The following is a 27,775-nucleotide window of genomic DNA, read 5'->3' as shown; positions in this document are numbered from 1 at the left end:
CATATTTGTTCTATTTGAAAAAATGACCTATGACACATATGATTTGTAAAAATTAACACATACAATCCCGATGTGTTTCTAATTTTATCTGAACCTGAATGTAAAAACATACTTGTCAATTTGTTTGCTAAAAAATGTCACGTTTAACAAGATCAACCTTCCCCACACTCAAGGGAAAAGTTAACTTTGCCCAAAATCTAAGGAGGGCCCATTTTTTTCTATCATGTATAAAAACCAAAATCAAAACCAGAAAAAAATGAGATATACAAGATATACAATAAAAAAGAAGAAAGATGTTGACGTTTGTGTGTGTGTGTGCGGCTAAGAAAGATGGGGATACCTACGCCCTTGGTTCGTGACTGAAACAAGGATATAATCAAGTGGGGTGGCGCGTGCCAAGCGTACCTGTGTCGCCACCTGCTGGTACCAGACCGTGGCCGTTGTTGCTGCATTACCCCCCCACAAGGAATACCAGAAAGACACGATAGTAACCACACGAGACACATTCCCACTAGAAAGTAAACCAAGTAAATAAAGAAGTCAACGATGAATATTCCAAAACAACATTACTGGACCTATTTTTCTTTTTTACGAAAAAATAATGATCTGAAAATATAATGATGAGTACACTTATTGATAGGGGGATGGATTCTTCAATTAAAAAAAAAAAACTGCATAGATTTCGTTTCGTAATGAAAGACAAAAGGGTACGCACGGGCTAGATTGAAATAAAATCTGAATTTTGAAGATCCCCTTACCTCCCCCAACCTGGAAGAGGTTCCTAGAGGGGATCGTTTAACAAAACCTGAGCTCATAAAAACAAACGGTGAAAGGTAAAACGCAAATAAACGGACGTATTTACTTTGTCTCTTGGAAAGAAAAAAGGAAAGGAGATGGAATATCTCGCGTACCCGTTTGATGTACACCTATTAAAAGAGGGGAGAAAAAGAGAGAAAGAAAGAGAAAGAGTAAGTCAGCTGAGACCTTAATGCGTGGGCCGATACAAGAGGAGAAGAGGAAGCAGACAGGAAGCAGCTGGTCAGTCGCGTGCCCTCCAGGAAACGATCCAGTGTTTAAGAGGGCTCTCCTTCTCAACAGTCTGCGATCTCCGTTATTTTATTGGACGACTTAATACCGAGAGAAGAACCGGAAGAAGGAGGATAAGAGAAAGAAATAAAGAAAAGAAGAAGAAGATGAAGAAGTATAAGAAACGACAACGCGACGCATATGTGTATAATATCTTAGTTCATACACAAGATGGGGTCTTTTTATTGCCGAAACCACGTCCAACGCCCTAAACCCCATACTCCAAAGCCACCCCTCCCTATCCTCCTTCCCATCTCATGGATATCTTCGTTAAACGTGTGCCACGCGACATCCTCCAGGTGGTCCACTATTAGATGCAGAGTATGCATAGCTGGTCTCTTCAAATCTTCATACTCAAAACTGTTCAAGCAAGAGAGAGAAAGTATAATATACAGTTAAACGATACAAGTAGGTTCGATTGTTTAAGTTCGTGTCCACGAAATCTAATATATTTGTTCTTAATTTATATTGTAAAATATATAAAAAGAAAGATTTTAGTTTAACAACGGTAACGCCCTTGGTTTCTTCTTCCAACCGACTATTAAAAAGATTGATAATTTGAGGAAAAAGGAAAAAAAGAGCTATAAGCGAAAGAGGGGAACAAATTTCGATCATATCGATGATGCCGATAATGATGACGATGATGATCGAACGAACTAACGTAATAGGATATCGAGGAAATAGAAAGACGGGTAAAGTTCGTCGTCAGGGGGAGGGTGGAAGTGGATGGGGGAGAGGCCATAGTAGATGAGTGAAGTAGGAGGAAACAAAAAGGGGGTTAGGGGTGAGTGGGGGGCACGTGTTTGCGCGGCTATCCGTTGAAATAAGAGACCGGAAGCATCTGGGAGAAGGCGTGCATTGTTTGTTCGCTTGCTTTATTTCTTCTCGAGTCGTCGACGCAAGCAAGCAAGCAAGCAAGTAACACAACTAGAGAGTACTGAGTACTACTACTTGTTTTCTTCATCTCTTTTTTTCTTTTTCTATTTTCTCTCTCTCTCTCTTTCTCTCTTTCCTCTCTTTCTTTCTCTTTCTTTCTTTCGAGATGATTAGAAGGAAAACGAGTGCAATCTCGAATCTCTGGCTTTCTTTCACTTTCCTGTGCCACAACTCACCCCCACCTCGTATCCACACCGTTATTGCGTCCGATAGTGGGACAGAAGAATACGAAAGACACAACGTTTTCCTCGATTTTGTTTTCCTACTATCGTTCAAGGAAGGAAACAAAGCTGCGTGCGAGAGTTTCTTTCTTTCATTCCTAGTTCGCTTGATTACCTTCGCTTAATCGAACCGAATTCTCGTTATCCACCACCCCGTTCTTCTTCTTCTTCTTTTGCTATCTACGCAACCCGTCTATTTGTCTGTCTGTGTGTGTATGTGTTCGATAGATCGATCACTACTACGATATTTCCGCTGATCGAGAATAAGTTCTTTGATACCCGTGGTGTTCCCCTTTCTCTCTCTCTCACACTTCCTTTAGTTTGTTCTTACTTTCTTCTTTTCTTCCTGCCTTTCTTTCATTTCTTTTCAGTTCTTTTCTATTTTTTTTTCTTTTTTTCTTTTATTATTCTCTTGAAATCCTTATTTACAGAAAGAAAGGCCATCGGAAAATAACGAATGAAACGAGATACCTTCCTTGTCATCGTTAGATACAACCCTCAAGAACCAAGGATTTTGTTTATTATTCGAGAAAATTATTATTAAAAAAAAACAAACAAAATAAAATAAGCAATCCTATACCGCAAGATTATTTTGATAATGTATTGCGGAAAACGTTCGTTAAATATCCTTTTTCTTAATTCTACTTCGTTCGTAATAATTCAATCGAATTATTGTAAATAATATCAATATTGGATTTAAATTAAAATACATTTTACATTAATTTTATAGCAGAGATGAAAATCGTAAAAGTTTTGAAATTCGATGAGAATTCATATCGAATTTATTGAATGTGTTATATTAATTAAAAATAAATTTTAAAGTGATATAAAAAAATTATTTGTTAATACATATCTTTTAGAAAGTAAACTACCAAAAATATTTGGAATTCCAAGAGATACATATCGACCGTTTAGAAAAATCGTTATTGTAGAAAAGGAAGTAAAAGAAAGACGTAAGAATTTATGCTGACGAAGCAGCCCTTATAGCGGCTTCCCTTTCAACCCTTCGTATCTAGATCGACATCTCTAATGGACCTCTAAACACCCAATTGGACCCTCGTCAAGACCCCCATGTTGGTACCACCGCCTTTACCGACCTGGCCCAATCTGAACAAAACCAGCCTGTAATACTAATACACACACGTCTATACATATGTATCTACATATTGTGTGTGTGTGTGTGTGTGTACACACGTATATTATCGTGTATGATTAGTCTAATTCCTTACATTTTAGGATTAATCAAATGAAATGAAAGTTTATACGAGATTTGTTATTATAGGACAAGATTATTATATGGAAATATTTTCGGCTAAATTTCAAAGCGTAAGAATTTCAATGAAAAACAGTAACAGCGGCAGGACTTTATTTTCTTTTTTTTTTTTTTTGTAGAAAGAATGCTGTGAACTTTCGGTAAAAAGCCGAAAGATTAATGAAAACAGGGTCATAGTAAAAGAGAAAAAGTTTTATCAGTAATATTCTACAGTACCTTTGTCATCGTTACCTAAGTAACTATGTCAGTAGTTACTCTTCTAAATCCTTCGTCTCTCTATTTTTTCAATCTCACATTCCGTTATAATTTTTCTAATAACTATAATACACAGATAAAAATATAAAATACAAAAAGTACACTAATTATCTCTAATATAGAAAACCTAATTTAAACGAATTATGAAACCTAAAGAGAAAAAATTCGTGTTTTTTTTTTCATAAATCGAATGAAAACAAGTAAAAGATTTATTTGAAAAATAAAAAGTGAGTAAATTATTTTTCAAAATATATGTTATTATTTTATATATATTGTACAAATATATATAAATATTTTCAAGTATATATATTTATATTTAATTTCTTTGCGAAATAAAAAGTGAATAAATTATTGTTTAAAATACTACAAATCTCTCTCTCTCTCTCTCTCTCTCTCTCGCTCCCTCTGTCATCAAAATAGCTTTGCCTATAATTTTTGTTTTTTAATAAAAACAAAAAAATCCCTTTATAAATTGCTTTAAAAAACAAAAAAAAAGGGAATCCTTAAGTCGAAAAAAAAAATTGCTTAAACTTTCGTAAAAAGGGAAGAGGATACAACTACACGTACCGATACAACTTATAAACACTAAGTACGGACTCTTTCAGCCCTTCGATACTTTCTATGTGTATACTTCGACAAAGTATGAAAAAGAAAGAAAGAGAGAGAGAGAGAGAGATAGAATGGAACATCTGGCAGGAGTGGCAAAGAAGAAACCAGGCAGGTTGGTTCCGCACCCAGACGGCGTTGCCTCCTCCTTCTTTTCACCTAAACTTTCCTTCACCCTCTTTATCCTAACAGCAGCACGCGCCCTTTTCGTTATCCTTGTCTCTCTCTTTCTCTCTTTTTTTCGCTCTTTCGTCGTAGCACGGTGTTCTTCGGGTGCAATCCCACCCCCGTATCCCGTTACCAGAGAAAACGAGAGGCATACCACCTGGACTACAAGGGTTGCGTTGCGTATGCAAGCTACGTAAACTCCTCCTAGTTTTACTTTTTACCTATCTCTTTCTCTCCCTCTCTTTCTCCCTTTTTTTCTCACTATTTCTTTTTTCTTTTCTTTTTTGCATCGATCGTAATCATCCTATATCGCGAACACTCGGTCCTCGGTAACATTCTTGCACGACACCCTGCTTTTCCCCTTCCTCCTGTTACCCCATTCTCTTCATATTCTCCTTCCAACCCCCCCCCCATTCCTCCCTTTAGTTTATAAGAAGTAGCATATCTTATTTTTCATCGACATTCTATACGAAAGGAATATTTTCTTTTCGTACACAACTATCGTATGTCTGAGTATCGTTCCGAAATGCACGACAATCTATAAATATTTTTCTATGATAAAATGAATCTTGTGCGTTGTGTGCTTGAATTTTGTGTGTGTGACTATCAATTAATCTTGATGATTAATTTGTCGAGTGTTTTTTAATTAAATATTTTTATAGAAGTTCTTAAATATGTCCCAGCAAGAAAGTTCATTTCAAACATTGCAAATACTAGGTGTATTATTTATAAGATATGAACCTAAAAATAAATTGATATTTCTTAAAACATAATTGAACTTGTTAAAAATTGATGAATTTGAATGAAATCGTTAATTTAGTGTTATTTTTACCATAATTTTAACCAGTGGAATAAACGTATGTATAAATTTTGTTTAATTATCTCTCATTGGCGTATAATCATTTTTCAGGTAATAAAACTTGGTTATTTAATCTATTTATCTATCACGATAACTATTCTCTTATCCTAATCTTCTTTTCCATTTTTAACATATACTTCGAGAGAAACTTTCAAAAGGGGTACACTAATATACAAAAACTTTCGATACAACATTCTTCAAAACATTCCGGTTCTTGGATATATAATATATCTAAAAGCGTTTCTCAAACTTTCCTTCTATGTTCATGGTGATTAGAAATATTTTAAGAAAATCCATTACTACTGAAAGAGGATAACAAACAGAGGGGTGAGAGGAGAGTGTTACCGGGTGGAAAGGGAGAAGGTAGTGGCGTTATTGATAAAGAACATATGCACATTTCGTAATCGATATTTCAAACAAGCAGGAAATTATTGGAACAAGATTATGATAAAGTAACTGGACATTTATGATCATCAAAAATTTATCAATCGAAAAATTTCATATTTGATCTGACCAAAAATATTATATTAAGTTGACAACTAAGTAATTGCGGATTTTTCGAAGAAAATAATTAGTGAAATCCGCAATTACTTAGTTGTCAACCCAATAATTGTTTAGTTAGAAAAAAAATAGATAATAAGCTTCCATATATTTAAAATAACTCTTTATAAAAAATAATATTTGACTCAAAAAGTCATGCATTAGAAAAGGAAACGAAAGATGAAGAAAAAAATGAAGAAAGGAAGGGAAAAAAAGTGTACAAGTCGAAAAGACTAATAAAAGTTGATCGGACTGCGAGCTCGAGTTGCGGGTTCGAGTCCGTTCCAATATGCCAATATGGCAATAACGTAGGCTTCTCATCCTCCCCCTCCCCCTGATTTCCCCCTCCTCAACTCCCCGTGTCCACCACCCATCACCAACGCTCTTGATATAAACAGGCGCCCAATGTCGATGCAAAAGTGCCGACAGATGGGATTCTACGTCCTCCTCTCACTCTCTCTCTCTCTCACTCACTTTCTCTCTCTTCTCTCCTCTCTTTTCCTCTCATCTCCTCTTCAATGTGGGCTACTCTTTTTCCTAGTGATCGTAGAACGTTGCAGCAGCCGAAGCTACTATCTTTCTCTCTTTCTATCCTTCCCTCTCTATCCCTCTCTCTTTCTTTTTCACCTTTTTTCTCAACTATCATCCATCCATCTGTCTCTTTCTATCTCACATTGTGGCATACACTAAGCAGCAACGATGCACGCAAGCCGATGTTCTCTTTCATCGATGCTCTCCAACGTTTTTCATCGTTTTTCACCGGTTTTTCAAACCCATTCAACGAAAGAGGATACTAGAAAGAGAAATAGAAAAAGACACACATACACGTATATATATATATATATATATATATATACACAGAGTGAGAGAGAGGGAGTAGCAATAATAGGGGAAGTTGGTAACGTGCAATAAACGAGCGAGAGATAGAAGCGCGAGACCGAAATTAAAAATTCAATGCCATCGGAAAGGTTATTTTTCTCTTCTATCGCAAACACATGGCGCGGGTATCGTTTAGTTTTTAAGAAACCAATTTGATTTAAGCTCTTGATCGATATTAAAATTCTTTTTTCTGCTTTTTTTTCTTGAGGGGGGAGGAGGTTCTATACGTTCACGTACACAATTCGATTGGTGCCAATATATTATAATTACCGATTTTATTTCATTTTTATTTTTTTGTCTTAAGAATTATAATCATATATCGATATCATTTTATTTAATATATCCGACAAAATATTTTTAATTAATTTTAAATTAATTTTTCATCTGACAATGAAATTTAATTATGATCAAAAGTGGAGACTGAGAAAGTAATGAAAATTGTTTTAAGTTTGAATCATATTCTTAGTAAACAAAAAATTAATTAATCAGTAAATCAATATATAAGTTAGTTCCGAAAAAGTTGGACGATTGAACGGAGAAGTTTCGAAATAAAAAAAAAGAATAAACGTTTAAAAAAAATAATCCAAATGGGAGGATTCAGAGGAGAATCAAATTATTAATTATATACTTCAAAAACAATAATTATATTTTCAAAAAAAACAAAACATAAAATATATATATATATATATATATATATATATATTATGATGAATATCTTTTGAACGCTTAATTTAATCGCCAAAACATAAGACACCATTTTTATAGAACAGTAAATTTCCTACAAAAATTTGTATTGCGCATTTTTTAATAGTCATTTATTGTCGAGTTATAAAATTCATAAACAAAAAGGAAATTTGTCTTAAAATAATCAAACTTAAATCTTCAATATCATTCAAATGGTGAGGTTTATGGAAAAAAATATAAGATGCCTTTTTTGTAGAGCATTAAATTTCCTGAAAAATTCTTCTAGAACATTTTTCTGTACAATCAATTAATGATGAGGTATGAATTTTATTCTATTAGACTGAGAAAAAAATAGAAAACTGCGATGCGGAGGATCTTCCTATTAAAATTAAGAGCTTGAAAATGCAAAAAAGGAATGTAAAAAGACAAAATAAAAAAGAAGGCAAAGAAACAAACGGAAGAAGGAAAAAAAAGGGAGATTTGCGGTCGGTACTTTTTGCGAGAATATCCTGGCGTAGTTTTGTTAGTAGAATGAGAAGAAGAGGAAGGGCCGATAGGGCAATGGAGAAAAATAGAGAGAAAAAGAAAGAGAAAGAGAGAATTTATTCTTGTGGAACACTTTGAAGGAGGGGGCGGCATACGGGAAGGGAGTTACGGGGTAGGTTTGCTGGTGGAAGGGCCCACCGGGCGTGTTTTTGATCAAAGAACCAAAACGTTTGACGAGGAGAGCAAGAAAATCCTTTCTAACAGGGCTAGGTGCTTATTGAAATGGCATTCGCAGCTGTATACTTGGACACATAGGTACGCGGTAACGGTGTGCAGTAACAGCAGCAGCAGCAAACAGCAGATCGTCGTCCTACGACAAAAGGGGTAGGATTGGTTGTCGTTTGCTCGTCGATTTTTCAAGACAGACGACCCTATGGAAATTCCCGATAGCTTTGACTTTTCTTTATCCTAACGTTTGATCGACGTTCAACGATTCCAAAAGTATATCATTTTACTTTATTTTGAAACAACGGTGTGTTAGTCCATTTTTTTACCCTTTACCTTCATTCCATTTTTTCTTTATCAAATTTATTTTCTGGTTATTAAACGTTTGAGATGCTCAAAATAAATTGCGAACGAAGAGAATTGCAAATTTAATTGACAGTAGTTTTTATTATATTTGTAAATACTTAAAGAAGACTTAGTTGTGTGTGTATGTGATACAAGGTAATATTTTCAAGGTTAGTTTTTTTTAAAAAACTAAAAATAAAACAGAAAGAAACGTGTGGCAAAAAACAACACGAGATATCGCGTGATTCTCGTATCAAAAACAAAGGAAGAAAGAGAGGGAGAGAGAGAGAAAGAGAGACAGTCGATATGTTTATTTTAATATTACGACGGTAGAGGAGTATTGAAAAAAAAGGGAACATAAATGACGATTCGATGAAAAGTTTTATCGTTTTTGTTCGTGGTCACGGTTTAACAAGACACTTGTAAGCGTTCATTCGAATAATTGATCGATTGATCGATTCTCGAATAATATTTTTTTCCTTTCGTTGCTTAAAAAAAAATAATATTAACGAATATGTTCTATACAGAAATACGGAAAATCGAAAGAAAAATAATCTCACCGAGAAACTCGTACTTTTCTCAAAATACGAGATCTTACCTACCGTTCCCATAAGCAGATTCATTCGAGGCACGATAAAGAATTGAGAAAAATTGCAGACGTATATGTACGGAATAAAAATCATAAGGAAAAAAGAAAAAGACAAATTTTATGTCGTACGTATTCACTTTTTTATCTTCCTAGATAACACGTGCGTAAATATATTGGGTTGGAGTAAAAGTTTCTTCGTATTTTTCCAATTATTATTTTGATATAATACTAATCTAATTCGACAATACTTAAATGCGTTTAAAAACTGACATATAAAATAATTATATAGAAAAAATTGTAACATTCGTATATTCAATTATCGCGTAAAAGAAAAAATTCGAAACATTAAAAAACATTATTATCAAAAAGAAAACAATGCAACTTTAAATGATAAAAAAAAATTGATAATATATACGACTAAAAAACTATTTCAAACTATTTGTAGAGAATAGAAAATATGAAAAAAAAAATATATAGTTTAAACTTCTGCGTTAAAATACGAAGAAACTTCTTACCCGACCCAATATAATATCAGCAAGTACCAGAACCAAAGTGAACGTAATTTTGTATACGTCAATAGATACATGTGTATGTGTATGTACAGTGCGTCTAGATAGAAGAAACTCCGCAGGGATGCATTCCCAGTAATCCTCGAAAACGAATATCGAGCACGCACGATGTTCTGGTAATTCTCACGACTTGCTTGTTCCACCAATCGAATTTTCTTTTTTTTTTCCTTTCCTTTATTTCCTTTCCTTTTATTTTTTTCTTATATTAGCAACGAGCACACCCCTCTACTCTCCACTCTCCTATTGCATTCTAGTCATCCTTATGGGAAGGAATGACCACCGGCACTCTTCAATTCAGTGAGGTTTTTTCTCTTCTTCCGCATCGCTCTATCAGGTCTGTGCACGTTAGTGCGTGTTCTTATATGGGGGGGGGGGGGAAGAAAGGGAGTTAAGGAGCCGCAAAAGCATGCCTGTGAGTCCTGTTGGATGCAACGTATACAGAAAAAATTCAGTTCAATACGTAATCTTTTTATTTTTTTTTTTTTTTGTATTTGTTCTCTCTCTCTTTCATTTTATCTTGATCTATTTATCTTTCTTTTTTCAATATGGGAAATACACTATGTCTATTCAACGATCCGTTAAAAACATAAATTTACAAACTAGACCAAAACCTACCATCCCTACCCCCAAATGCAATTGTCCTCGCGTGGAACTCAGCTCGGGGTTAATAGTAGAACGTTTCTATAAAATTCTATAATGGCAGATTCGTGATTTGGAATATGTTAAAGTGATTTTGAAATGTACGAAAGAGAAGGCCGACTACTAGGTGGAAGAGATCGGCTACTTTACTACATCAACAATACACCCTATTTCTCTATTTCTTTCTCTCTTTTTATGCTTTTTTTCTGCTCGTTTCCGAATATAATGATACAATAGATTCAACGTTGGTGACCCATACGATGTCCTTCCTATTACAGTATCCTAAACCTTCTCGGTTATAATCTTATTCTTTGGCATACCAAACCTTTAAACCTACTAAATAATTTCATCAATTTGTATAAAAATGAAATGTCCTTCACATTTCTTCAATCCTTCTTTTCATTATCACGCTTTAACGCTATTTAAGAAGAAAAATTAGGTATTAGTAAATAATAATAAGAAGATAAAAAGTAGGACTTTAAATGTTTAGCACGTAACGATTAAGGAAACAGGGGGTTGGGGATGTATTTACCAAGAGGTTTTGCGTTTACGCGTGTGTGTTTGTATGTGTGTGTTTGGAAGGAGAAAAGGAGGGGTGTATGGAACACCATCATCATAAGAAATGCGAACGCATTCTCCGGGCAGATATCTCCGAGGCGACGTGTCTGAGGGCGGGCCGAAAATCTATTATTTACACTGACAGGTACGTATGGTTGGCGCGAAGTGAATGGCGTTTTTCACGAGAATCTAGGATTCCATGGCTAGGAGAAAGGGTAGTACGGTTTAGCTAGGATATGAAAGGGGGATGTAAAGAAAAAAGAGAAAAAAAGGCGTAAAAATCGTGAGGACGAAAATACGACGTGGATAGGCGTGCCAGTGAGTACGTGAGCCAGCATCGAGATGAGCTAAAAGGTTTTCTCAGAAAAATGTAAGAACCAAGGCTAAATAAATTTGTTACATCGCCGATAGTGCAAAACCGTGCGTGCCTTTGCACGGTCCTATATGATTCATAGATTTTGCTTTTTTCCTCGTACGCAATTTAAAAGCCAGTTTTCTTTCATAATATTTTTCTTAAATATATCGTTAAGAATTTTTCATCAATTTGTTACGTGTCATTGATCAAATTAAAATCGATCGAAACAAATAGCATAGAAAATAAAAAAAGAACAGATCTGTACAAGAAATAATACGATGAATCAACGCAGGAGGATTTGGTACGCGTTTAATTGTGGTACCACTAACAACGACGTCCACGTACATGATTTATGCAACGATCGTCTAGTACGCTTGACCAACCATTGTGCCCAATATGATTATCATCGGTATTCAATCGGCACCGTCGAAAGATAATGATCGCAAATCCCGCAATTGATGTTACGTTCGTGTAAATAGAAATGCTACGAGGAAATCACTGACCGTTTGGGGAGAATGAGATTTGTATAATATAACAGAGTTGAAACTCTCGTACGCGCTCGCGTCAATAGACGAAAAACGATATATCAATGTCAACTGGGAAAGAAGAGCTTGGTCTGCAAATAATTCTAGTAGAGATTTGTATTCGACTCTGTTGAAAAAAAAAGAAAAAAGAAATGAAGAAAAGCTTTTACAAAAAAAAGAAGGATTTTTAGGTGCCCGCTAACTAGCAAAAATATACAAATGAAATAAGAAGAGAAGAGGATTGGCATGCTTCAATTGAAAAACTGGGGGGTAGAAAACAGGGGCGAGCAAAGGATAAGCGTATTGGTAGGACGAGAGGTGAAGGATGGAACTGACAATGAGTGCAAATAGAGACAGCAAGAATGAGAGCTCTCTACTTGTGAAGAAACAGTGAGAGAGAGAAAGAAAGAAAGAGAAAGGGAAAAGGAGAGAAAAGCTTAACGATGATGGGCGTGGAGGGGAAGATACCGAGGCCGCCTTTGTCCTCGGCGAGGAGCCAAATTATGTCGAGAGGACTCAAAATCAGGCGGTCGTAATTGGCGAGCTGCTTGTTTTGTCGCAAGCAGCGGTAGCTAGAAGAAGAAGAAGAACAAGAGCAAGAAGAAGGAAAAGGAGGAGGAGAAATCGTGCCGGCATCGTGCCTGAAGTGGAAGAAGACAAGACGACAGATGGCCGAGTTTAACTTGTACACTCTTTGTTCTTATTATTACGATGATTATAGGTTAGCAAGAGTTGATCTTCCTTTAGCGGTATAAACTTCAAAGAAATGTTCTATAGGAGTATTTAAGTAAAACTGATTCTTCTTCTGGCATTTACAAAATGGAAAGAATATGAATTCTTTTGCGGCTAGTAAAGGATCGAAGAAAGGTTTTATTGGTCGGGAATAGTCATCGAGCTGTCCTCTTAGAAAATTTAAAGTCCACCAGCTGACTAATAGCACCCGGTGTCGTAGGGAAAAGCGTGCAAGTATAGGACTACTGGTTACGAACACCTGTGGAGTCACGGAGAGGTCGAGAGTGGTAAGGTCGAGGGTAAGCTCGAGACCGCGAGAAGAAGAAGAAGAAAAAGAAAAAAAGACAAACACACACACACAACCACCCTCCAGAGAATTTGTTTTTCCGTGGCTTCCGATAGTCGGCGCTAGATAGGGTAAACTGCATTTGCACTTTCTTACTTCGTACAACAGGTGGAGACACTTCGAATGCAAGGAATGCATCGGTTGACAATAACCAACTTACTACATACTTACCCACGTTTTTATTCCTCTCTCTCTCTCTCTCTCTCTCTCTCTCTCTCTCTCTCTCTCTCTCTCTCTCTCTTTCTGGTAGTAAAACTTTTGCGTCCTTTACCATTAACTCGGAAAAACATTACTTTACTTCTTGTATGTGTGTGTGTGTGTGTTTCGAGAAGGAAAGAAGAAGAAGAAGAATACCTTTACTTTCTTTCTCCTAGAAACACAAACCGATAAACTCTTTTTCCCCAGACGTAATCCGTTAAGAAAACGAGAAAAGGATAAGATAACGTTTAACTGTTTGAACCATCTCTTAAAACTAGACACCGTTATCTCTAGCGTTCAAAAAGATTGGCCATGTTTTATTTCAAATTGTGTCTCTCCTTATTAGAAGGCGTTTAGAATCTTCGACTACGTTCCAAATGAATTGTTCCTCTCGTCGAACGAGATCAACGTTAAAGATAAAATGAAAAGGAAAGCGCATCAAGGACGACGACCTAATCGACCAACAACCGTCGATAATTCTTTCACTATTTCTTTCCAAACTCAACACATTTTTTCTTTTTTCTTTTTCTTTGTAGATCCTCGAATAAAGGTCTATGAATTCCTTTCAAAAGAAACGACAATTTGTCTAAACCAAATCAAATATCACAAGGATCGTGAAAATGTAGGATAACTTTGGCACGATATAAGAAAACTATCTTTTCTTTCGGCTAACCATCAATAACTGAACTTATCCCTTCAAATCTTTCGGTAGCATTTGAGCCGACTAAAGAGACAAGTTGAGAAAAAAACTATAAAGAAACAGCGAATGCTGTTTAAGATAATATCAGATAAACCTACGATATTTAGAAAAGCTTTCTTCAGGGTCGTTGCAACTAAATTAGTTCTTAACAGGATAATCTTGTGTCCCCTTTCTTTTTTTTTTTTGAAGAGAAGAAAGATTTTTCTCTCCATAAATGATGCCAAAGAGGATCAAGAAAAATTGACAGGTATTTTAACGAGCGATTAGTTCAATTCCCATAGAAATAAATCTCTATTTTCGTTTGTTCCAAAACCCGACCGAGCAATTGATGGATTATCGATAATTAATAATCTATTCTAGTAACTTGTTGAAATTCAATGGCGTTAATTGGAATTGTAACAATTTATTTGTTCAATTTATACCGTATTTTTATTATAATTTTTCACATACCTATATATATTTTATTTTATTTTTCTTTCAGGTAAGAACTCGCGTGTCATGAATATTCGGAATAAAATGAATTGCTCATTTACCAAATATACATTCAATGTCTACTATGTTTCGATGAAAGAAGAAGAAGAAGAAGAAGAAGAAGAGACAAAAGTCGAAGACGAGAAAGGCGTACGAAAGAAACGAAAAAAAAAACATGAAGGTTAGGGGAGGATCTTTGGAATGGAGATTTAAGGTACCCCGAGATGTGGGTGTGGGTAGTTTCGTCCTCTCGGAATCCTGAAGACTGTCGTTGGTGTTGCATTCGCCGCCAGTGTGACGCCCTTTTTCTTGTTCCAGCCAGAACCTTCCGCGCTCGTTCTCACGCACACACACATATATATTTATATCGTATGTATTAGATGGTGCTTGTTTAACATTATTCGGTCCGGACTTTTGAATCTAATAATATGAGTCACGTATAATAGCCCACGAACGGCGGCGTTTCTTTTTCTATCATTCGATAAAAATAAAAATAAAAAATAAGAACACAAAATTATTCAAGAAAAGATGGTAGAAAATCGATAACAAAGCAACCCCATAACATGTTTTTAATATTATTGTCGAATTTTTAGAATAATTTATCAATTTTGTTGTTAAGCATATTTAGTGGTCAGATATTTTTCCTTTATTTAAATGACGCATACTTCAATAAATTCAATCAACTTAATTAGCTATGAAAATCATATTAAAAAAATTAGTTCACTTAATAAATTATCAGAAACAATTTGTGTCATTCTCGTTACTTCATTTTAACGACATTCTTGATAAAACGGATTAAAAAAAAAAGAAGTAACAAATTCAAGATATCTAAAGATTCTTTCGCAAAAGGTAATTAAATTACGAAAGAGATAACTCATTCTCTCAACTATAAGAGATTATCAAATTTTAAAAAAGATTACTTACTAAACTAATACACACGTAGTAAACACATTCTCGAGAATATTCGAATCTTGCGAGAAATTACTTATAAAAAAATATTATTATATTTCGTATCTTATTAAAATGGACCTCGTACTACCGGATAGAAAAAAAAAACTATTCACCTTTTGTCTTTTAGATAAAGATAAAGAGTTAAAGACCATAGAAAAGTAGTTTGCTCTCACACAAAGAGACGAGAGTGCAAAGCGAATGGATCCGTCATCGGTGACTAGGCAAAAGGGGGACAGTAGTAGGGAGAATGGGATTTATCGTTGGCGTGAAGGAACAAGAGGAAGAAACGAAGAAAGGTAGTAACGAGAGGTGGCAGAGTAAAGAAAGATAGAATGAGAGAAAGAAAAGAGAGAGGGAGAGAGAGAAAATTTCCTTAAATTGCACTTTGTAGCTCCTGAGAGACCTTACACAGAGATTTCGACGCCCACGGCGAGGGATAACGAGGCACTCACTCCCCTCCCCTTCCTCTAGGTCCCTCCTCACATCCACCTTAACCTCTTCCTTCTCCTCCCTTAAATCTCTTTCTCACACACTCTCTTTATATTACAATCTTTCTCTTTCTTTCTCTTTCTTTCTCATTCGTTCGGTCCCCCTTTTTTTCGTGAAGGTGAGACACACACCGGTGGGTCCTACGTACGGCCCACGGAGACATAATTGATATCTGGGAAGGAACATAGTGGAAAGAACGGACGACAAAGGTGGTCCCTAAAGTGAGAGAAAGAGACGAAGACGAAGACGAAGACGAAAAAATGACCTTTAACGGTATCATCGAAGCGAGAAGAAAAAAGGATCGGCGGCCCGTGGACCACCGCGATCGCGCGCGAGAGAAAAATCTTCTTCTGGTGGTAGTGATGGTGGTGGTTGGCTTTATTTTTCGAATGCCGACAAGAAAAAAAGAGAGATAAAAATGAAAAGATGAGCACCTAAGCGCCAGGACCAGGGCAACGTGCACACGGTCAAATTCTTCTTTCCTTCCTTCCTTCCTTTCTTTCTTCTTTCCTCTTTAACGTTCCCTTCCCTCTAATCCTCAGCTTCCGCGGCCTGTGCAAACATTACGAACCGACCACACCCCTTTCCATCCCTCTGGACCTGTACTAATTGCTAATCACCCTGTACGATGCCCCCAAGAAACCTTTGCCACTTTCCGTCTTTTATATTTCACACATATGAACATACTCACACATATACACGGTTATTCGTGAAATTTATCTTTTTATAAAATTTTGAAAGAATAGAATCTTTATTATTATACGTCGAGAGATTATTTCTATTTTCGATTAACGCCAAATCAAATCGATCTTATTATTCTTCAATTATTTTTACACAAATTAGTGAGATTATCATAACTCGATCTTTTTGCGATTCGTACTAATAATAATTGCTAATTGTTGAAGAATATTTTTCTCATCTTTTCGATATCCCACATATGAGAATATATTTTTCTAGATTTCTTCGAGTTTTTAGCTCGTTAAAAATGAACGGGTGGATTAAAAAAAAACAGATATTTATAGGTATCAAATAACCCAATGATATTTTCTTCCTCTTCGATTATTGATATTGACGCTTTAATGATAAAATCGTCAGCAATTTTCTAGATCCCCCTCCCCCGTATTAATTACTAATCACTTAAGCGCATTTTTTAGTTACTCTCCATCTTTTCGATCTCACCCTCATCATTACACAGATATTCTTCATTTATTTATTCAATAATTTATTCGTTAAAAATAAACCAAAAATAAAAAATCACTTGATTATATTACAAATAGCAAAAAATTATCTTTTAATTCGATATATATTAGGTGACGTTAATCGTTTTTTTGCTCTTCTTCTTCAATTATTAACTCGCAATTGATAAATGTGAGAATATTTTGTTAAATTCCACTGTTTACAGTTGAAATACATTTACAAGCGAATTCCACTTTCCATTTGCAAAAGCGGTTTTGTTGCAAAGTCGTAATCCGTCGTTCACTTGTGGCGACGTAAACGGAGTCAGAAAGTGCGCACGTAGTGTACGACTAGAACGCGTGATAAACGAGATTATACCGTTTTATTCGCTATCGTGACGAGATAATAAGTATGCTGGAGGGGGTGTATAAGGTGCTACGGAATCGCCACTACGAGGAAATCCAGGTTACCCTCGTTCTCCCGTAAATCATGCTAGAGTTAGAGAGAATGTGCGATTGCAATTCCACTCTTTCTATCTCTCTCACTCTATCTTTCTATCTATATCTATATCTATCTCTCTTTCCGGTTTCTCTTGAATAATTGCGTCTACCTTCAACCACCTGCGGCGTTAATCCAATTATTGAACGTTGGCTCGCGCGGGTAACAGATGAAAATTTTTAACGAGCCGGTAACTCCGTCGGAAGAGCAAAAATAAAAGATATATCTATCTATCCTTTGTAGATGGTCGGTCTTCAAACTGGAAAGTAATTATTACAAAAAAAAAAAAAAAGGAAATTCTAAGTTGATACCATTTTCATATTCATATTATTCTATGTTCATATATAAATAAATTGGTAGATATACGAAAGAGTTATTGAAAAATAGATTATATGAAAACCATCAGAAAAATGTCTTGATTTTATCGTTTGTTTATATGATCAAAAAATTATTTTAATATAAAATAAATGGTTCCTCTATTTTTTTGACATAATTGATTGTCATAACGATCAGTACAATTATTCAAAATAAATCACGAACGGGTTTCAAGTATGTCTTTTTTATATTATTCGATATTATATATAGATAGAATTATTCGATAAAGTTAAAAGAGAAAAGGAAAAAAAAATGAAAGGTAGAAAACGCGAAATCGTACGTTATATGTACTATTACTCTTTCATCCGATCTTAAGAAGATCGTGTTTGCTTTTGGAAAAAGGATTTCAACGATTTCTTCTTCTTCTATCAATACTACTAGTACTATAACTACTACTACTACTACTACTACTATTACACTTATTCTTCTTTCCCCATCCCCACTTTTGGTTCGAAACATTTGCAAAGCCGTCAGAGATTCGACGATAATCTCCAAGTGGATTTCATCTTTTGCCCGTAAAACCGAGCGAGCGACCCGAGGAAAACAGATAAACGGATCAGCCTTTGACAAGTTGGGTTCACCATCGAGGAACGAAGAATGGAACTAGGAGACACGAAAAGAAAATTTCACGAAAGAGCGAGAGAGAGAGAAGATCAAACAGGTATTTCAAGAATTTTACCGTTCTCGAAATATCGCTAAAACCGAATTACGCCTCCCTCCTCTCTCTTTCACTTTTCTTCAACACAGTCCAATACATTTAAGTAAAACGAATAAATTTTTATAAATAAGTAAGTATTTATCTACTCCAATAGAGACCCAATCTAAACCATTGGAATTCATTGAAAAATACCGACCTTTTCCTTCTGTAACATTTCCATCTCTCTTTTTACCTTCTCGCTCGATCGCGAGAATATAATAGGAAAGGTAAACCAAACTAGCCGCTCTTGCATCGTCAATTAAGCGAAACGTCATCGAAAGGGTCTCCCTTGCCCTAACCAACCAACCCCCCCCTCTCCCTAGTCCTCACCCAACTCCCTTTTCTTCGCGCTTCGTTTAACCCGCGATTGCGGATCGTTTCTCGATTTTCCGCCACTCAAACGTCGTTTCTGTTCACCTAGGAGAAACTTCAACGTGGAGCACGTTGGGAAACGGGGAAAGGAAGGAGGTAATAAGGGAGCAACCTAGGATGTAAGGAAATAATAAAATAAAAAAAAAATAAAGAGAGAGAGAACAAAAACTTGTCAGCGAGTTTTTTTTTAATCCGAACAATATATAGGGCCCCCTTTTACCCCCTCCCTTCTTCCGTCATCGCATCGCATTTCCAAACGGCGAGATGATCATTGTCTCGATATTTATCTTCGAGTTTCTCTGGCCTAGTATTCGAAAAACCATTGTGTCGTGGCTTCTTAAACGACGAATAAACCATACCCTCTACTCCGCACCCCCTGGAGTTACCCTAACACCGGTACTTTCATAGTTGACAAATAAGCCAACAAAGGAAAACTCTGGAGGCAACCGACGTTGCAGTTGGTCCATTTAACCGCTACTAAACCACTTCGATCGGAATCCCCCCTTTTTTTTCTTTTTTTCTCTTTTTCTATGAATTCGACTATTTCTCCTTTTACACCGATTTACTACTTCATTTCATAGATCTTTTTTGAATAACATGCTTGATATATACATATATATATAGAATACAATTATCAAGAATCGTATTATCGTTTAGCAACAGTTGTTGTTAAACCCATTTGTAACATTTCTTACAAATATCTGACTAATTTCAAAAAAATCTGGGATCACTCGACTTATTGTCGAATTATATTTCAACGTATTCTATTTTATGTTTGTATAATTTATTTGAAAATATCAAACAAGTGTTATTAATAGTTAAAAACATTTGAAAATGAGCAATAATTAGAGAGCTCAAATTTGTTCATGATTTTGTTTTTGTTAGCAGGCATGAAACTTTGTTAAGCATAAAAAAATTTATATTTTTAGGTAATTCAAATGTTCCAGCCATACTATTTTTATTACTTAAAGTATTTTGATACTAATCAATTGTTTCGAAATATATTTTTATCAAATTTGAATATATAATTATTTTCAAAACATAGATATAGATATTATAAAACATCGATAAGGAAGAATTTGACTTTGATCAATTGAGCAGAGTTTCGGAATAACTTTGAACGGTTGAGTTGGCAGCAGCACCGTCTGTACAACGGTACATAAACGTGCTCTTAGGATAATTTTAAAATCCTAAATTACCACAAACTTAAAATATAGAATCTAATAAGTGATTACCTAATTTTTTATCATTTATCATGTCTAAAATATGCTCATTCATTAGCTACGATTTAATAATTTTTTTAATACTATACTAATCGTCATATATCATATACGGGGCAACCCATAAGTTATTCGTGTAAGAAAAAATAATAATAAAATATACAAAATGATAATAAATATTTAAACTAAAAAAAAAAAAAAATATCACTCACCACATTAACAAAGTCCTGAAAGGTAATCGCATCGACCTTGGATTCTTTTGCTCTAGCGAGCAAAATATCTCTCTTGTTAGCTGGTATTTCTGTTTTCCACTCGGCACTTTTTAACGCTACCAAAAAGTCCTCCAATGGTATCTCTCCGAAACCCTCAGGATCGAACTAATTACATCATATATTTCTATATATTTTCATATAAATTTTCTTTTAATATAAATTAAATTGCATATCTAAGTAATTATCGTACCTTGTCGAACAGCATCCGCCATTTCTGAAAAAGAAAAAAAAATAGAACAGAAAATAACGAAGTAGGACACATGCAAGATACGTTTCGGGTCAACGATCATAGAAACCGATTATAACATTTATGAACACGATTATACACAATATAAAGCAGCCAAAAATATTTTGTGAAAATCTTATTGATCTGAAATGTTAAAGGATAAAAGGTAGAAAAGAGAGTAAAGGCTCTCTCCCTTTTATATCGAACATCTATACGGAAAAGTTTACATTGAGAGAAAATCCGCCTTTGAAAACGATAATCCGCTCATTCGTCCTGGTTCTCGTATATACACGAAAGAAGAAGAAGAAGAAGAAGAAGAAGAAGAAGAAGAAGAAGAAAAAGAAGAAGAAGAAAGCAAAGTTATCCTATTCGAATTCTGGAAAATTGGCTCGATAGAGAAAGACACCTGTCGTAAAAACATTTTTTCCCGACATTCCAAACTCTCGAATACGTGCCAAGATGCAAGGACGAAGGATGCTGTTTCCACCCTTCCTCCCTCCTTCTCCAAACAATCTTCAGTACACCCTTAATTTCTCTCTCTCTCTCTCTTTCTCTCTCTCTCTCTCTCTCTTCCCATGACTGATGGAATATTTCTTGACAGTTTATATGGGTCAAAAGGTTCCTTCATTCACAATCGAGAATAGATCGCACATATAAAAGGGAATATGTAACTTTATCGAATGATTTCGTATGTAAGACTTAATATACAAATATAACAACAAAATATAGATCTAAATCAAATCCGTGAGGTTTTAGTTAGTTATAGGTATAACAATTCTATTCTTTCTAGTTACACAAATTGAATATTTATTTATAAAATAATGGTACGTCTATTATTCTTTAAAATAGTTACCATTATTTTTATCTAACTTTTGATCGATGAAAAAAAATCTAACGAGAATTTTGATGAAATGAATTTAATATCCAGACACCGAATTGATAACTATGTCTAATAATAAAAGGACAAAGACAAAAGAAATTGTTCAAAGGATGATAAAAAGTGATTATTCGTGCTTACATCGTTGAGTAATTCTCTTCTATACTCGGATTCGTCGATATCGATCTCAGATGCGAGATCGGTATGATCGGTGACGTATCCATCATAGTACGCGCTGTTAGCTTCGCTACGCGCATAATCTTCCTCCTCGACGGCACCGGCTATGGTCGGTATCGAGGCACCGCTTGCCAGTAGCATTACCGCGCGTGGCACAACGTCACCGGACGAATCTCCTCATTCCTCCCTCTTCCGTCTTTTTTCTGAAACGTTTAAGCAAAAATTATATACCCTCTGACAAACCAAAATTTTTAACATAAAATCTACAATACAGCACGCCATTGTAAAAGGAGTTGAGCATTCCAATACTGGAAATTTCACACACACACACATATTCTGTTTTATTATTAAATATCGATATAAGGAAAAATATTAATATCTTTTTTATTGGTGTAAATAATAATAATAATAATAATAATAATAATAATAATAATAATAATAATAATAATAATAATAATAATAATAAGACTAAACTAAAACAAAATTCATCGTATCAATAAATATCTCTCTTTCTAGATAACTGAATTTTATGAACATTTTAAGAAACTCCTATTATCTTAGAAGTTATATTATTACAAAACTTTGGCATTTGTTAATAATGAATTCCCTATAATAATTGTTTTAATTGAATATATAAAATAATTCTAATTAATTTGAAGAAACGGAACATTTGTATTTGACCAATTCCTACGATAACATCGATCGGTCGCATTCATCTTAGTGCTGGTTAGAGCAATACCCTTGAAACAAACCAAGTACTTACTAGAATATACTAGGGTGCAGATCGTGTTATACTAGTAAGTGCGATGGCGCCGTTACCATGGCAATTCATCGACTCTGCTTGTCTGAGAAGAAACAAGATATGTCGTCTATTTGCTCACCTCTCTTCTTTCTTTTTCTCTCTCTTTTCCTTTTTCTCTCTATTTCTGTCTCTTTAACGATAGTTCGACCTCTCGACCGATAAAAATCAAGGATTAAGTTGACAATCGAAGGAGGACACGCGAGGATAAAAACGTACACCATCATCCCTCCCCCCTCGTATGTGAAGCTACTTTTTCTTTAAATAGTTCAATCGTTACGATTTAACAAAAGGAACTCCTCAAATTCAACATGTCTTCTTATTTAATCTTTACGAGTCGAGATTAGACGAATCGATTGAATTAGTTGAAAACTTAAAGTCCTAGACAAATTTAAAAAGAAAAAAAAACGGATTTATAAATCCGATGATCAGAAAAGAAAAAGGGATGTAAAATCCTACAGAAACAGAGTAAACGACACGGACCCTAGCACGCAATGCATTCAACGCAGTCTCCTAAATCCCGCAGTACAGGGACTCCCCTCTTCGCGCCATTTTCTTTGCTCCTTTCGCTTGCTCGGCACCCTTCAATTCGGTGCAACGTCATTGCGGACCCACGGAGACTCACCCTTCGATTCGACTGAACTACAACTCGACGACGTCATAGTCGTCTCCATCCCGCAGCGATAGTGGTTTCACCCGCTTCTCTCCCTTTGCTGGCTCTTCTTTCTCCCTATCCCTTTTTCTTCTTCTTCACACTACTTCCACTTTGTCTACTTTTCTCCTACTTGCTCCCGTATACATGTATATATATATATTTACTTACGTACGTAAGTACACACATCAGCCGCATTGTTAGTCGCGTAAACCGTTAACTAGAGTAGGATAATCTGACAAAACGATGACATCATTTTAACACAATCCAACTATGGTATATATATACATGCATAACATGCATCTAGATAGTATTCTTGATTTCATTTGTTAATTCTTTCACGAAGTAAAGTTAGAAGAAGAGACGTAAGAAAACGTGGAGGACGTTAACCCGCTACGTCTTAAGGTCGTTGACCTTGAAGAACGTACAACGTCGGACAGGTATCGTTACGGAAGGTGCTTCGTCTAACACCCTCGCATGTATCTACTTACGTCGGAGCTACCCTAGTATGAGCGTTATGTTACGCCTCGTGAACCACCGCCTTGTCTTTTTGGTTTTTTTTTTGCTTTTTTTTTATGAACGAAACCTCCTACGAGTTTGTATCTACGAAGAGAGATACTAGATACATTTACACGTGTATATATACATGTATATGTTAGAAGACGGTAACCTTCCGTAACCGTGACACGCGCGGGCGTAACAGACCGAACAAGATAGAGAAAACGAGGCTACGGTGCACTGGAGCGTTACTTGAGGACGCGTCGCACGCGACTTAAACTTATACGAACATTGCAAAAAGAGATCTACGATCTTTTCTTTTATATATTGAATAAAAATATTTATTTAATTAATTTATTGCATTTTACCAAAACTACTTGTTCCTTTGCTCTTCTTTTCAATATAATAAGAATATTCGTATTGTTAAGCGAGTTCTCCGTTACCACAAGAGACCATACCGGTTGCAACATAATATTTGTAAGTACATTGTATTTTTCTTACTTATTGTACGAGAGACAAGATGTATGTTGTTTTACTTTACTTTCTTTCTTTTATTTACTATGAATTTCTACGAAAAAAAAAACGAATTAGTTAACGCAGATAATTTTTAAAAAACAAAATAATTGTAACTAACCTGTTACGAGGAGCCTTTCTTCTCAGTACGAATGTGATCCGATACATAGATGTAATTTAATTTCATCGACATGATCTTGACATGATTTAGAAATAACAATGTTCGAAATTATTTTTATTTTCGATGAACAATCACGTGAAAATTAATCTTCAAACACACACATGCACGCACGCGCAACTCGTTATTTTGCGAAACAAGAATAGAATTCTCAACGCGCCACGGTTTTGGCGGGAGAAAGAACGATTCTCATTGGCCATTCGTGTTTCCTTTGAAAATGATCGATCTATCGCAAGCTTCACTCGATTGTTTTGCTATGTTTACTCAAAGTTATATGTAAATCCTTATCTAAAATATATTAACGAAAGATAATCAATTGAACTATTACCGAAGATATACGAATAATAATTACAATTAATGGAGATATCTTTCGTGAAATCAATCAAGAATAATCCCTTCCGAACAAAGTCATTGATTTTTGATTAAATTCGGCGAACGATTGTGTTAACGCGACAATGCGTTCGAATTAATGAAAACTCGAAAGAGATAATATAAGAGTCGTGGAAGTCCTCGTGTTTTCTATGGCGATAGCATCGAAAATCGTGAGGGTGGAGGTGGTAGGCGCCATGCGGAACTGCGGCAACGTGCTGCGCGGTACATTTCGATCGATAAGAGACCGTTTTACCGCGGCGTGCTCGACCGATTACGATGAGGCGTCACGTGTTGGCTGCCTTGCTAGCCTTTATTCCTCTGGTCTTTTAATATATAGAAGTATATTTACTATAGGACAACAGCAAATACAATGAGGGAAAGAACAAAATCGAAGTTGAGGTGCTAAAAGTCTGGGACTTGAGGTGGAAGACTCGTAGGGACGAGATATAAAAGACAAAAGTAAAACTAGCACGACGAGAAAAAAACGTTGGATCGGCAAACTCGTAGCTAACTGTAATGTTTAGTTAGTTTGCCGAATCCCCAGTATTATAGCGACGTCGTCGATGGAAAACGCGTGACGCGACTGACGAGGGCTTTGCCGCCCTCGTCCGCTGACCCACCATCCCCCTCTTTCAACCCTACACTGCCACCCCCTAACAACATCCTCTTACCCCTCAGCCTATTCGTTTTACTCCCCCACCTATTCTCCCACGCGACAAGCGTTTACTTGAACGTGCACGCTAGTCCATACTTTTTGCATCTACTTCTTTTTGTTCATCGATGAACTATTTTTCTTTTTTTTTTCTTCCTATTTTCCTTCCTTGAGACGTCATTTTGAATAAACTTTGTCTTATTTTTAATAATAATTTATGAACGAGACTCTTATTTAAATTAAGTAAATAATTGCATGTTATACGTGCTTTTATCAGATTAAAATATTTATAACGTCATATTTGATTTTTAAAATGTATTTGTTTTTGTTTCATTCTAAATAGAAAAATTAAATTGCGTCTGATATACAGTTGACACAGTTACGTCAAATGTCACCTGTCAAAAATTTCCTATCCATCCAGCAGCGCCACCTTCCACAGTCAACATTCGCTATGTAGATATTTTAAAGGTTAGCTTATAGGTTAAGTTTTTCCGTGTCTCCCTTTTTCTATCTCACTATGTCTTTTTCTCTTTCTGTCTAGAATTTTTGTTTCTAAGTGATGATAAGATTTCGAATGAAGAACGGAAAAATAGAAAGTATGTCATATTTAAGCGAGTGGAGAAAATCATTACGTGTTCACCATGTTTACCGATTTGCTAACAGTACTTTTTATATTCAAAGACATTTTTTAGGATTAATGTGCCTTTTATTTTGCGTTCCAATAATACTTTTGTTTTATCCTTTTTTTAATAATGTCATTTGTACACCTGTCACTCATCAACCCTTGTCTCAGTGTCATCATTATAAATACAATAAAACATATCCATCTACTTCACCTATCAGAACATCTAAAGGTATCACTTATAGAATAGCTATAGTCAGTGATTTAGATGATGATTCAAAAATCTTAGATTCTAAATATACTTGGCATAGTCTTATGAAGACTGGTACTTTATTCTGGAATCCATCTACAAATTCTATTTCAATAGTCTGGGTCGAAAAGACTTTTGTTTTATCTTCATCCTTAGCGATGAAAGATAGAGGCATGGAATTGTCAGAATTGATCACATTTGATGGTCACTTATTGTCTTTCGATGATCGTACTGGGGTAATTTATATTATTGAAGACAATCAGGTTTATCCTTGGGTCATTTTACTTGATGGCAATGGAAAAAATCCAAAGGGTAAGATATTTCATTAAAACATATGTTACATAAATGAATGTATTTTTTCTTATCTGTGTTGTAGGATTTAAGTCTGAGTGGGCAACAGTTAAAGATGAAATGTTGTACGTTGGCAGCATGGGAAAAGAATGGACAACACCGTCTGGAGAGTACGAGCACAATAATCCTCAGTGGATCAAAATAGTTTCTCCTAAAGGAGAAATTAATTCTGTAAATTGGATTTCAAATTATAAGAGATTGAGGCAAGCGATTAATATTGAATATCCAGGTAGGCTAACAGACATAACATAGCAGCATAAAAGTAATTATTAATAATTATGTTTTCATTAGGTTATATGATACATGAGTCTGGAGTATGGAGCGATGTACACAAAAGTTGGTTCTTTTTACCAAGAAGATGTTCCAAAGAACGCTATAATGAAACTAAGGATGAGACGATGAGTTGTAATGTTTTATTAATTGCGGATGAAAACTTTAAAGATGTTGAGGTAAATTGTAATAATGACATTTAGATTAGATTTGTATTTTTAAATTATAATGTATTTATTTAAAGAGTCCATTTCATTTGTAGGTTAAAATAATTGGTGAACTAATTCCTACCAGAGGCTTCTCGAGTTTCAAATTTTTACCAGGATCCGATGACACAATTATAATCGCATTAAAAACAGAGGAATACCGGAAGAATACGGCCACCTATGTTATGGCATTTTCAATTAATGGTACTATTTTAATGCCAGAAATGAAAGTATCGGATAAGAAATTCGAAGGATTAGAATTTGTATGACGATTCCTATGATAATGGGTTAATTATTAATAGTTTTTATTATAAATAAGTGTAAAATATCTCTAGTAAATCATTTTATACCAAAGCAAACAATGAAAACTATTTGATTTGTAACAGTATTCGAAAGTATATTGTCCTACGACTTGGACAGAGGTACCACTTATGTTTTCATTTACATAGAATAATAGTTCATTCCAGATGATAAAATTTATCATATCGTAAATGCAAATTTTGAATAATGTAACAAAATTGTAAATATTTGCATATGTACTTATGTATATATTCTCATTGAAACAATTTTGTCATTTATGCTTCGTAAATTAGCAATAGAATTATAAATTATTTAAAAAAATATTTTTTGGGAGAAAAGTAAGTTACGCCAAATTTCTGTAAAGTTGAAAGATTTTCAACTGGTTGTGATATACAATTTTATAACATCAAATTCAACGAAAACACTCCTTCAATGCCAAAGTTAATAACTTCGGCGTTTGTTGTCATAGAATAATAACAGCATCAAAAATAAATTTGAATTCTTTGAAAATTAAACAAAATTTTAATAACCCGTTTCG

The 27,775-nt window shown here is 35.0% G+C and overlaps 2 protein-coding genes across 3 annotated transcripts in view; one reads left to right on the top strand and one right to left on the bottom strand.

Moving 5' to 3' along the window:
• The window catches only part of stet (stem cell tumor), a 341,302-nt gene that overhangs the window by 313,143 nt on the left and 384 nt on the right, over nucleotides 1-27,775 (bottom strand). The window contains exons 1-4 of one of the 2 annotated variants that reach the window (XM_015333869.2): nucleotides 24,158-24,298; nucleotides 21,539-21,777; nucleotides 20,485-20,508; nucleotides 20,235-20,399 (exon numbers count right to left, since the gene is read on the bottom strand). In XM_015333869.2, coding sequence (XP_015189355.1) covers nucleotides 20,235-20,399; nucleotides 20,485-20,508; nucleotides 21,539-21,715 — 366 coding nt within the window. In that variant the 5' untranslated portion in view covers nucleotides 21,716-21,777; nucleotides 24,158-24,298. Of the gene's footprint in view, nucleotides 1-20,234; nucleotides 20,400-20,484; nucleotides 20,509-21,538; nucleotides 21,778-24,157; nucleotides 24,299-27,775 lie in introns of those variants that run through there. The other variant, XM_089171157.1, reaches the window with a different exon arrangement.
• On the top strand, nucleotides 25,798-27,757 carry LOC107073293 (apyrase). The gene is made up of 4 exons (XM_089171158.1): nucleotides 25,798-26,422; nucleotides 26,487-26,690; nucleotides 26,753-26,910; nucleotides 26,994-27,757. Exons 1-4 carry the CDS (start codon nucleotides 25,798-25,800, stop codon nucleotides 27,204-27,206), a joined length of 1,200 nt encoding a protein of 399 aa, XP_089027284.1. The 3' UTR covers nucleotides 27,207-27,757.

Source organism: Polistes dominula, unplaced genomic scaffold (genome assembly GCF_049000335.1).
Source record: "Polistes dominula isolate Pdom_NZ unplaced genomic scaffold, Pdom_raw_medaka contig_31, whole genome shotgun sequence".
NCBI classification, from domain to species: domain Eukaryota; kingdom Metazoa; phylum Arthropoda; class Insecta; order Hymenoptera; family Vespidae; genus Polistes; species Polistes dominula.
This window is presented reverse-complemented; position numbering and strand designations above follow the sequence as displayed.

Bases quoted from the DNA above. Each gene is read 5' to 3' on its own strand.
- LOC107073293 (XM_089171158.1), top strand. From the start codon at position 25,798: ATGATAAGATTTCGAATGAAGAACGGAAAAATAGAAAGTATGTCATAT. The intron at 26,423-26,486 runs GTAAGATATTTC...TCTGTGTTGTAG, and splicing joins CAATGGAAAAAATCCAAAGG to GATTTAAGTCTGAGTGGGCA. The intron at 26,691-26,752 runs GTAGGCTAACAG...TGTTTTCATTAG, and splicing joins GATTAATATTGAATATCCAG to GTTATATGATACATGAGTCT.